The sequence below is a fragment of the Drosophila ficusphila genome, unplaced genomic scaffold, assembly GCF_018152265.1.
Source record: "Drosophila ficusphila isolate 14025-0441.05 unplaced genomic scaffold, ASM1815226v1 contig_348, whole genome shotgun sequence".
Classification (NCBI taxonomy): domain Eukaryota; kingdom Metazoa; phylum Arthropoda; class Insecta; order Diptera; family Drosophilidae; genus Drosophila; species Drosophila ficusphila.
In genome coordinates, this window is record NW_025064257.1 from 476,411 (window position 1) to 488,546 (window position 12,136).

The 12,136-nt window shown below is 38.1% G+C and overlaps 1 protein-coding gene across 3 annotated transcripts in view; it reads right to left on the minus strand.

Moving 5' to 3' along the window:
- The window catches only part of LOC108101339 (lachesin), a 427,086-nt gene that overhangs the window by 293,626 nt on the left and 121,324 nt on the right, over window positions 1-12,136 (minus strand). For all 3 annotated transcript variants that reach the window (XM_043207880.1, XM_043207878.1, XM_043207879.1), the window contains one exon: window positions 2,425-2,543. In XM_043207880.1, the coding sequence (XP_043063815.1) occupies window positions 2,425-2,543 (119 nt within the window). The remainder of the gene's footprint in view (window positions 1-2,424; window positions 2,544-12,136) is intronic.

Below are 12,136 nucleotides of genomic sequence, written 5' to 3' on the forward strand. Positions count from 1 at the left end.
GATCGAGCTTATACGAGGTGTGTTCAAAAAGTTTCGCGAATTTTGTGTTTTTTCAAAAATTATTTATTTATTCATGAATATCTATTTTGTCGCCTCCAAAGAAATCCCCATGAGATATTATGTACTTATGCCAACGGTTTTTCTAATCTTCGAAGCACTTCAAAAAATAATTTTCTTTTATCTTGTTCAGCTTTTCCTTCGATGCCGTTTTTATCTCGTCAAGCGTAGCGTAACGTCGTCCTTTCATGGGCCTCTTCAGTTTATGAAACAAAAAAAAGTCACAGGGGGGCAGATCTGCGGAATACTGTGGCTGCGGCATCATTAGTGTGTTATTTTTGCCCAAAAAGTCGCGCACAAGCAACGATGTGTGAGCAGGGGCGTTATCGTGGTGCAAAAGCCAATTTTTGTTCTTCCACAAATCCGGGCGTTTCTAGCGGATTGCTTCGCGCAAATTCAGGTAATATTCCTTACTGACCGATCTTCTCCGTGGCAAGAACTCATGATGCACCACGCCCCTGCAATCGAAGAAAACTGTCAGCAAAACTTTCACATTCGACTGTTATTGAAGTGCTCGGGCGTCCGGCACGCTCTTCGTCGTTCACATCTTCCCGGCCTTCTGAGAACATTTTGTATGACCGATAAACGTTGCTTCGGTCCAAGGTAGCTTTTCCGTATGCCACAGTCAACATTCGGAATGCATCCAAGCACTTAATTTTGTTTTTCACACAAAATTTGGTACAGGTTCTTTGATCCATTTTTTTGAATAGGTACAAATCGAAGACGTTCCAAAACACGTGCAAGCAAAGCAGCTGTCAACAATTAAGTGAACATTCAAAATGGCCGACATGAGTACCAACATAACGCCACAAAAAAATGGAAATTCGATACGAGGTAACCCTCGAAAATTCAAAATTCGCGATAGTTCTTGAATAAAAATTGTAGCTAGTACTTCAGTTTAAATGTAAGAAAGTCCGAGTAATTTTTCGGTATTTTGTGAAAAAACAGAAATGCATCTACTGCGAATTTCTACGGCTAAGTTTTTTTTTTATGTCTTGTAGTCTTTCGTCTCCGTTGCAAAATCTTTGTAAGACAGTGTAATTGTAGTTTGGACACATTTACCGTCTACCTTTACTAGCTCGCCAAGTTACATGGACAAAAAACTTAAGATGCCAAGGCGTAGTTCATTATTACGGTCGTTCTAATATTTTACAGTTATGGTTATCGCTAGGATTATACTTCAGTGGAAACCACTTTAAGAATATTGCCGATCTATTAGTAAGGACGAAAATTTCCTAACGGATGATCAAAAATAATATGTTGAAAAGTATATACAGTAGAATCCCGATTATCCGAACCTCGATTATCCGAACATCCGATTATCTAGACTCATTCGTTCGTCAAAAATCTATTAGGCAGGCTCCGCTTTCACTTTTTTTTCTCGTTTTCGTTTTTGGGCGAAAACGTACGTTTTCGTTTTAGGTTCTCCAGTTTTCACAAACTTTTCGTCATCGTTCCGTTATCGGAACGGTTCATTTTTTCATCGTTTCTCACTGTTCAAACAACTGAAATTAATAATATTTATTTATAAAAGCTTATTTAACTTTTCTTTACAAATATTTTTGCTTCGTTTTCATTTTATCAGAATTTTTAAGTGGTTGCTTTGTTCCACTACAAGTACGGTAGCATTGACGATAACTTCTGGCAATAGATTTATCGGCCCCTTAGCAAAACGAAAGTTGTTGTTGCCGACGGCAAATATTTTATGTATGAAATAAAGATGGGGTCAGAAAATAATTATTTAAAAAGTAAATACGAATTAGATTGACCTTATGATGGTGGGAAATGAACATCAATAGACCAAGGAGTCAACTATTTTTTTCCTTTTGCAATTAAGAACCGATTTAATGTAGAAAAAGGCATTTACTTTTCATTTCGACAAAAAAAACTTGCCCATTTTTGAAAACGAAAAAGTCTTGTGAAAGTGAAAACGGGAGCACCAATTCTCGTTCTCGAAAACGAAAACGAGAGAATCTTGTGAAAGTGAAAACCGTAGCCTGCCTAATAATATATTAAAAAGATTTCGAAATGAGAACGGTGAAATATTTTTTTTTGTGTCCCTAGCAGCTCACATAAAAAAATATTTGTGAACAAAGAACAAAGTTTATCACCAATAAAACTTAAAAGTAAAAATTTAAAATAAATTTTTGTTTTCCTATTTATTACTAACAAATTCAAATTGCATAATTTTGCTTTAAAAAGAATTACTTATACCTAAACTGGTGATTATTTTTGTGCTGTAGGTAGATTTTTGTACCGGTTTTGATACATTTTTGCATCATATCTTTCAGTCAAATATAATTTTCGACTTCAAACCCGATAAGATTTTTAAGAGTAAAAACACTTGTTAAAGGTAATTTTACTTACACGGTATTGACCTAAGTTGTCGACAACGCATGTAAATGATACGTCACGTCCTATGGGTACCGTAATGTTGCTCAGCTTCGCCAAAAACTCTGGGCCAAGTTCATCTGATTCGCTGATTCCTTTAAAAATAAACGTTACAAAAATGTAATAAACAAAGTGGTAGGTTTATAGCTTTTATCTATTACTTGATATACAGTTCATAGACAGTGGATAGGACACCTAGCAACTTTTTTGGTTATCGCATGTGGCGAAGACAAAAATCGGTGAAAGCTAAATTTTTGTTATTTATTTATTTATTTTCGGGTTATGGGAGAAATTGCAAATTACCTCTAACCCATACTTAAGCTATAGCAACTAGGCCTTAAGCTATAAAAATTTATAATTTACATTTACATTACATTATTTACAGATTAAACTAGCATTAAATTTAAAAATAATAATAATTGGCCATCACAACCCTTGACGGGTCACAGCCTGTTGCACGATTTGCCTCCACGCATCCCTGTCCTGGGCGCGCCTTCTCTAGTTGGCAGCACCGGATGTAGACAGGGCATCACCTGGTCTTGCCAACGCATCCGGGGTCGTCCTCTCCTCCGTTTCCCGACAATTACCGCATCAAACACCTTACGGGCCGGAGCGTCTTCTTCCATACGGGCGATGTGACCCAGCCAGCGGAGTCTGTGAATTTTAACTCGATTGACTACAGCTCGTGGTTCCATCTAATGCGATAGGCATCGCCAACGCAAATCGGACAAAAGATCTTGCGGAGAATCTTTCTCTCGAACACTCCAAGAGCGGCTGTATCGGATTGCACCACTGTCCAGCACTCCGCACCATATAAGAGTACTGGAAGAATGAGCGTCTTGTAGAGTGTTATTTTTGCCTGTCGAGAGAGAGCTCTACTGTTGAAATGCCTACTGAGCCCAAAGTAACACCTGTTGGCAAGTGTGACTCTCCGCTTAATCTCTAGGCTGACATTGTTTGTGCTAGTTATAGCAGTGCCAAGGTAGATGAATTCCTTTATGGACTCAAAGCTATAGCTGTCTGCAGTCAGCTGAGAATCAAGACGCCGCGATTCTCTGCTTGAGCACACCATAAACTTTGTCTTGTCCATGTTCACTGCTAGTCCTACTTTAGCCGACTCTTTTTTAATAGCCCCAAAGGCTGTTATAACACCAAGCTTGGTTCGGCCAATGATATCAATATCATCAGCGTAACCAAGGAGTTGGACACACCTGTTTGTCAGAACCGGGCCCGTCCGATGCACACCAGCCTTTCTTACAATACTCTCCATTAGAATGTTGAAGAGCATGCAGGATAGCGAGGCACCTTGTTTGAGACCACACTTGGTACTAAAGGTTTCGGATTGGTCGTTTCCTACCTTGATAGAGCTGATGGTGTTGCTCAATGTCATCCTGCAAAGCCGTATCAGCTTTGCTGGTATACCAAGCTCAGACATGGCGGCATATAGGCGATCTGGCCGGGGACTATCGAATGCAGCCTTTTAATCGACGAATAGATGATGGGTGTCGATCTGGTTCTCATAGGACTTCTCCAGGATTTGGCGCAACGTGAAAATCTGGTCAAAAGTAGATTTGCCAGGCCTGAACCCGCACTGATAAGGTCCAATCAGTGCTTCGGCATGGGGTTTCAGGTTTTCACACAGTACGCTCGAAAGAACCTTGTATGCGACTGGAAGAAGACTAATGCCACGGTAATTGGTGCGCAATGTGGCATCACCCTTCTTCAGGACAGGACAGATCATGCTGAGGTTCCAATCTTCGGGCATGCTCTCCGTACGCCATATCTTGCTGATTAGTTGGTGCATGCTCCCTACCAACATATCACCAGCTGTCTTAAACAATTCAGCCAGCAGGCCATCAGCACCTGCAAATTTATTGTTTTTGAGTCGTTGGATTGCATCCTTGACTTCGGCATGGCTTGGGGTCGGGAAATCTATATCAGTACCATAGATTGGGGTTTGTGGATCATAATCTTCATAGCCTGTGCCAGAGCCAGCTAACAGGCTTGAGAAGTGATCCCTCCATAGCTTCAGCACAATCTCTGCATCTGTGACTAGGTTTCCGTCATTGTCCTTGCATGCAACTCCTCCAGTCTTACAACCTTGGGTCAGACGCTTAACCCTCTGATAGAAGTTACGAGCTTCATTTCGGCATCTGCTGCTCTCTATGCTTTCACACTCTCGCCTTTCCTGTTCTCTTTTCTTGCGTCTGAAAAGGCATCCCTTCTCCTTAACCTGTAGACCTCAACAACAGCCAGTGTAGCCCCAGCTTGCAGTGTTCTTCGGTAGGCGGCGTATTTTGCAGCTGTTGCGTCCCGACACTCCTGGTCATACCATGGATTCCTTGTTGGGGGGCGCTGGAATCCAATGACTTCTTCTGCGGAAGTTCGCAGGGAGTGGGATATGAGCGCCCACTGATCGCTGATGTCTTCAGATGTTGGAGTTGTTCGGCTAAATAGGCCAGAGACTTGAGTGAAGAATGCATCCCTTGTCTGTTGTGCTTGCAGCTTTCCCATGTCCAGCCTTCTCAACAGTCCTCGGACTGGTCGGAGTCGATGTTGGGACCCCGACAGGATCGCACGTCGAGTACGCTAGATGCATGCCTTGCATCGATCACAACATGATCGATCTGATTTCTGGTCAGTCGATCGAGAGAGAGCCACGACGCCTTCTGTATGTCCAAATGACGGAACCCAGTACTACGAACTACCATATTATGCGCTGCAGCAAAGCCTATTAATCTGATACCATTGCTCAAGGTGGTCTCATGTAGACTAAATCGCCCGACGGTGGTACCAAAGATGTCTTCTCGCCCTACCTTGGCCTTAAAGTCCCCAAGGAGGATTTTAATGTCATGAGAAGGGCAGCGGCCGTAAGCTCGGTCGAGCTCCGCATAGAAAGTATCCTTGGTTATATCGTCTTTTTCTTCGGTTGGAGCGTGCGCGCATATCAGGCTGATGTTGAAGAATTTGGCAGTAATTCGGATCGTTGCAAGTCTCTCGTTTATTGGCAGAAAGTGCGAGACTCGGCGCCGCAGTCTGGCGCCAACAACGAAGCCACAGCCAAATTCATGCCTTTCTGAATGGCAGCTGTAGTAAATTTCGCAGTTCTTCTTCTTAATGCAACCTTGCCCTATCCATCGCATTTCCTGTATAGGAGCGATATCAGCCCTACATTTTTTGAGGGTATCTGCTAGTTGTTGAGCAGCACCTGGTCTGTACAGTGTTCGTACATTCCACGTGCATACTCTCAAATCATTGTCCTTTTTCGTTTGCCATGGTCGTCAACGTTAAATCGGTCCCGTTCCGAGGCTTCTTCTGCTTCTTTCATTGAATTTTGGTTTTTCCATGGGTGGATTTCAAGTCCTACGCCACAACCTAGCTTGAAGAGCTAGGACTCTCGTCGCGCGCTTTAGTTTGCCACTCAACGGATGTTGAATGGCAATCCAGGGAGAACCACGTGGAGGTAGTGCGTCGGCTTGAGGAGAGCAGTGATAAGGATCATGCTGGCATTCACCAAGTTGAATGCAATCAGACACTTTGCCTTATATGCTCTCCCCCATCCCCTCAGTAGTTTTCATTCCCATACAATTTTTTTGGAAAGAAAAAGGTTGTTAGATTACACCGACTTTACCATTTTCAATATTAAATAAAGCCCGCTTCAATATTACCAGATATTTCGAAAACCCCTCCTGGGAATGGCAAATAATGGTTTTTCAAAAAGCATCCCAACAGCAATTTGAGAGTCGAGATAAAGCTCGAAACCCCAGCTTACTGTCTTTCTGTTTCAAGTCGTGCTCATAAGCAGTACAAGCTCTTATCTTATCGTGTCTAGAAATAGATATACAGTGCATACCAAAAGAAGCGTGGAAAGTTTTTAAGCCAGTGCAACCGAAATCCATCGGCATCAAAGAACCAGTCGTTTATCAGTGACTTTGGCGGCTTTATATAAATTATTCTGTTGCTTATCTAATCCACCCGGTAAATATTTTGCGAAATTGAGCAAAAAAAGAATTACATTCTAACCTGTTAATTCGATCCCAAGACAGCCAGATTTCCAAAGCCATAGAGTACATCTAGCTAATCTCGGATGTGTAGTTTGAATCTACATTTTTATTTTGGCCAACCCAGAATATAGCATTGCGTAAGTTGTTACATAACATAATCTCTGCAGAAGTCTCTAAATTGTCCTCTTTCATTAGTAAATCGCAAGCCACATCAATACACCCCCGTAGTTCTGCTTTTGCCAAAACCCTGCAAGCCTTTGGAAGATAAATTTATCCCCTATCGTCTAGAAGACACTTCTTAGTCACTTCTGGAAGATAGAAAGACGATAGAACACATTTTACAAAAACAAAATACACATCTATCGCCTAGAAGTTACTTCTTAGACACTTCTGGAAGATAGAAAGACGATAGAAATTTTTGGAAAAAAAAGAAGAGTTTTTTATCGCCTAGAAGTCACTTATAAGTCACTTCTGGAAGATAGAAAGACGATAGAACACATTTTACAAAAACAAAATACACATCTATCCCGAAGAAGACACTTCTGAGTCACTTCTGGAAGATAGAGAGACGATAGAAATTTTTGGAAAAAAAAGAAGAGTTTTTTATCGCCTAGAAGTCACTTATAAGTCACTTCTGGAAGATAGAAAGACGATAGAACACATTTTACAAAAACAAAATACACATCTATCCCGAAGAAGACACTTCTGAGTCACTTCTGGAAGATAGAAAGACGATAGCACACATTTTACAACAACAAATATACAAAAAAAACTATCTCCCAATTCACTTCTGGAAGTTGATAGGAAGATAGTAAAGCAAAGGTCCCAAAAATTTACCGATATTCTGGTTTTACTGAACATTTTTTTGTATTTTCCTTTGACCCGCGTACTGATTTTGCTGCAAAGCGTCATTCAGTTTCTAGATTGCTGACATGCCAGTTCAAGTCTGAAAATTGTTAAGTGTTTAAAGATATTATTGCGTCTAACAACGCGTACAATGCCGGCAAAAATGCAGCACATGTTAAGATCAACTATTTTTTATATAAAGGTAATGCACATCAGTTTCTAAATATGCTTTTCATTTTAATAATATTATTTGTTTGTTTGTTTTCTTTTAGAGTTTACATTTGTTAAATTTCTGGATGATTCAGAGCTGAAAAATCAAAAAATCTTCCATCAACAGTTCATCGGGTGTACAAGCGTCGAAAATATACAAAATTATATTTAAAAAAATATATTAACATACATATAAGTTATCATATTTAAAAAAAAATTAAATTTTTAATAAATATAGTAAAAATATTTTCTATTATTTTTTTCCAATTGGGAATATTCTTCTGGGTAACTTTTGGAAGTGTCGCGGAAGTCACTTCTAGAAGTGTCGCGGAAGACACTTCTGGAAGTGTCGCAGAAGTCTCTTCTGGGGGGTGACGCAGAAGTCACTTCTGGAAGTGTCGCGGAAGTCTCTTCTGGGGGGTGACGCAGAAGTCTCTTCTGGGGGGTGACGCAGAAGTGTCACAGTTCTTCCCGACGGACGTCACTTCCGCGATCCGAAAGCGATAGTCGCGGAAGATAGTTTTATCTTCCAGAAGTCACTCAGAAGTGTCTTCCGCGATAGAAAAGGCTTGCAGGGAAGAAGATCATCGGGCAGCATTGATTTGGCCATCAAAAATTTCCCCTTGGGCAAGAAGAACTCCCGTCCACAAGGCGAGGGGAGGTGTAAGTGTTGGCAGACCTGTAGTAAAAATTCACAGCGAGGGATATAAAACCAAACAAAATCAAATCGACAATTCAAAATTTAATATTAACTAATTTGAAACCCGACCCAAAAACAAAGAAAAATATTACCTGCTCTTACATACCTCCTTCGTCCGATCTTGAGGACTATTTTAGGCACCTATCTGTTATTTTTATTTTTTTTTTTTGTTATGCGCTTACCAACACATTTTGCGTTCCATTTTTATATATAAGATAAGTCTAGAACTGAGTAGTTTTTGTACAGAAATTATAAAGTCATCTGGTGGCAAAACTACGTTTGTCGGGTCAGCTAGTATATATGTATATATATATTTATAATATACTAGCGGACCCGAAAGACATTGTCCTGTCCCACATATTAAATGTTAACTTTCGGAAATTAGCTGCAACAATAAGACCGTTTTGATGAAAATTTGTATTCGAAACTTATTACAATACCTAACGTCATTCGTATATATTTATCACAATTTAACCAATCGATAGCAGGTAAGTATTGTGTATTAGTATGCTTTTAAAGATGTTAAATGTCGAAGCTGGGTTGAATAAAAACTGGAAGTCGCTAGATCTTAAACTATTCTATAACGGGTATTTATTCTCAAAGTTAATTATCCACAAATACTGATATTATCGTAATGTCCTCGGATGTACAATTTTTTTGGATAATCCTTGAAAGGTATAAATAAATACATATATTCGATAGTTTTCCCACCCTCGAGCACTCATCGTATAATTGTCTGCGAGAAAAGCACGGATTATCGAAATCTAGTCCACAAATCGTCATCGTTTGACCTTGGGCCTTATTAATAGCCATCGCAAATGGCAAGCGGAATGCAAATTGTAAACGTTTAAATGGTATCGGCGAATCTGAAGGAATCATTGGAATCCATGGTAGAAGTATATCTCCACCTTGAAATTTTCCACTCAAAATAGTGGCTTCAAGAATGTTGCCTTTTTTTTATTGACTATTTTTCACAATTTTGGTGCATTTAAATTTCGAAGCAAAACTATATGAGAGCCAATCTTTAATCGCAAATTATGTGGTGGCATTCCAGGTAAATCCAGTGAATTCTACGGAATAGTTGACAACTTCATCTGGATCAACAATAGTGCCAATTGATTTACATAAATGTAAATGTATTACTGTATTACTGTTGACTGTTGTACTTAGAAATTGATCGTGCCGACATCTACATTTTTCGCAGCTAAAATAGCTCGCTCACGTAACCATGTATGGTTCGTATATTTAAATTGTATCTTTGAAAAATTCTTTGCATCAACTCATCTTTGGTAGCCTCCATATTGCAAAAGTTGACTGGAAGTTAAATACCTATATTGCGTTCATCCATACAATTGAGTTTCACCATTACCAATGTTTAGCAATTGTTCAGAAAACCGCGATGTCGATGGGTCATTTTAGAGTTGAACACGTAAGGCTTAATTTACTGACATGTCGCCATAGATAGGACTCTTTCAAATTTAGAATTTTGTATAGACTTGCTACAAGAATCGAATCTTTCAAGAACCTCATTCCAAAATACGATGTATATAGCTGTTTTAAATCGACAAAAAATTTTAACAAGACCTTGAGCTTTGTTTCTTACGATATCTTTCTGTTCAATTCCATCTCGTATTAAAATTAATGCTTCTGAGATCGGAACAAACCCAGTTTTCAACGCTTAAGAGGGGCTTCTCATGTAAAATTTAAAAAAATCGATTTTTGAAGTGAAACTTTTTTATCGGCGTTGGAAAAAATTTAGCGTCACATTTTTTTGGTTACGCGTCACATTTCTCGGTTACGCGTCACATTTCTCGGTTACGCGTCACATTTTTCGGTTACGCGACACATCCCCATCCCTCTCTAACCACTGACGAACGATTTCTCTATCTTCTTCTATCCTCTCTCGCTTCCAGCGCGCTCGCACAAAGTTGAGAGCGTAAAAATTTAAAAATAGAATACGGTTGCGTGTGTGAGAACAAGTAAGTGCGTATGTATGTATGTATGCTTACTTGAGCAAGAAGACGATTTTTAAGCCGAAATCCTTTCTGTGCCAAAACGAATTCATTTACAGCAGTAGAAAAAAGGGTGAGAGGTGTGAATGTCAAAAGAAATTCTAATTGAACAGGTTGCATACAGATATTAACAGTTTAATTGATGTATTAGCTTATTACAGCTTAACTATGCATTAACTATTTTTGATTGGCACCTTAATTCGTATCCATTTTTTTCATCAGAGAAGCATAATTTTTGGAACATAGAGTTTTCTAACCACTCTTGAATTACGAATTACATTTTATTGAAATCGTATAACCATGTCATATAGCTGCCATATAAACAATAGTCGAAAATATGGAAAATTAATAGGAAAATCGTCATAGCTTCGATGTTGTATTTTGTTCGACATATGTAAATACATATGTATGTATGTATTTGATGACTGCAAGGGTATATACATAAGCTTCTTTTCTTGTTTAAAATAATATAGTAAAATCTCAAATGTTGAATATTAAATTAAATTCCTCGTGATTTTTTGTTAATAGTAAAAATACCTGACCTCAATATAAATTTATACAAAATCATTGTAAATTAATGATAACTATAAAAGTTCCAGATTTTAACTTATAATTGTTAAAGTTGCGCTTTAGGGGCTTTTGCTAAAAATGGGCTAGGAAATTTATTCTTTTTTAAAAATGCTACCTTGTTATTTGTTAAAATAGCTGCGAGACAACCCGTTTTTAGAACATTGCCATGTTTTTCAAGCGAAAAACTTTACCGGAAAGAATTTATTGTCTTCTCAGATGTTTTTACTATATTATTATACTATTGCAGAGCAAAGGGTATTATAATTTCTGTCAGAAGTTTGCAACGCTGTGAAGGAGACACCTTAGACCCAATAAAGTATACATACAAATTCTTGATCAGCATCACGATCAGAATCGAAATACGAATGTACGTCTGTCCGTCTGTCTGTTCCTATATAAACTAGTCTCTCAGTTTTAAAGCTATCTTGCTAAAACTTTCCCAAAAGGTGTGTAGTTATTGCACGCAGTATATAAGTCGGAACGGGCAGGACCGGTCGACTATATCTGATAGCTCTCATACGAGAGAATGAAATAAAAAATTCTCATGCTGTTGTTTTTGATCAGATCGGCTTGATTTCTTCAAGATGGAGTTTTCTAACTACTATTGAATTTCGGATTAAATTTTATCAAAATCGGATAACTCTTTCATATAGCTGCCATAGAAGAGATCGAAAAATATATATAGAATTAATGGAAATAAATTGATAACATCGTTGTTTTTTATCCAACGAGCATATTTTTTTGAATATCAGGTTTTTTAATAACCCTTAAGTTGAGAAAAGAGTTTCATGAAAATCGCACAACTATATCTTATAGCTGTCATAGGAAAGATCAAAAAATTATATAAAAATAACGGATAAGCTCCAAAAATCAGAATATAAAGTTTTCCCACGACTCTCGAATTACGAATTAAATTTGATCATATATGTAGCTGCCATATGATCTATAGACAAAAATATGGAAAATGAATAGAAAAATCGTCCTAGCTTCGTTGTTGTTCAGCCTTTATGCGTTTTGTTCGACATATTTGATGACTGCAAGAGTACTCGGCAAGTCGAAGCTAGCTTATTTTCTTGTTTTTAAAAACAATACTCATAGGAAACGTGTCGAATAGTGTAAATATTGAAGAAATAAATTTAAAAAACTAAATTTATAATTTATATTAATTTTCAACACTTTTAATATTTTAATGAAAATTAAAATCCTAACATTTCTTCCTTTTTCCCTTTCTTTAAGTCTCGGAAATCTAAAGTTTTAGATTTGTATAAATATAGACAAATATAGACATATATGATCAAATTTAATTCGTAATTCGAGGGTCGTGGGAAAACTTTATATTCTGATTT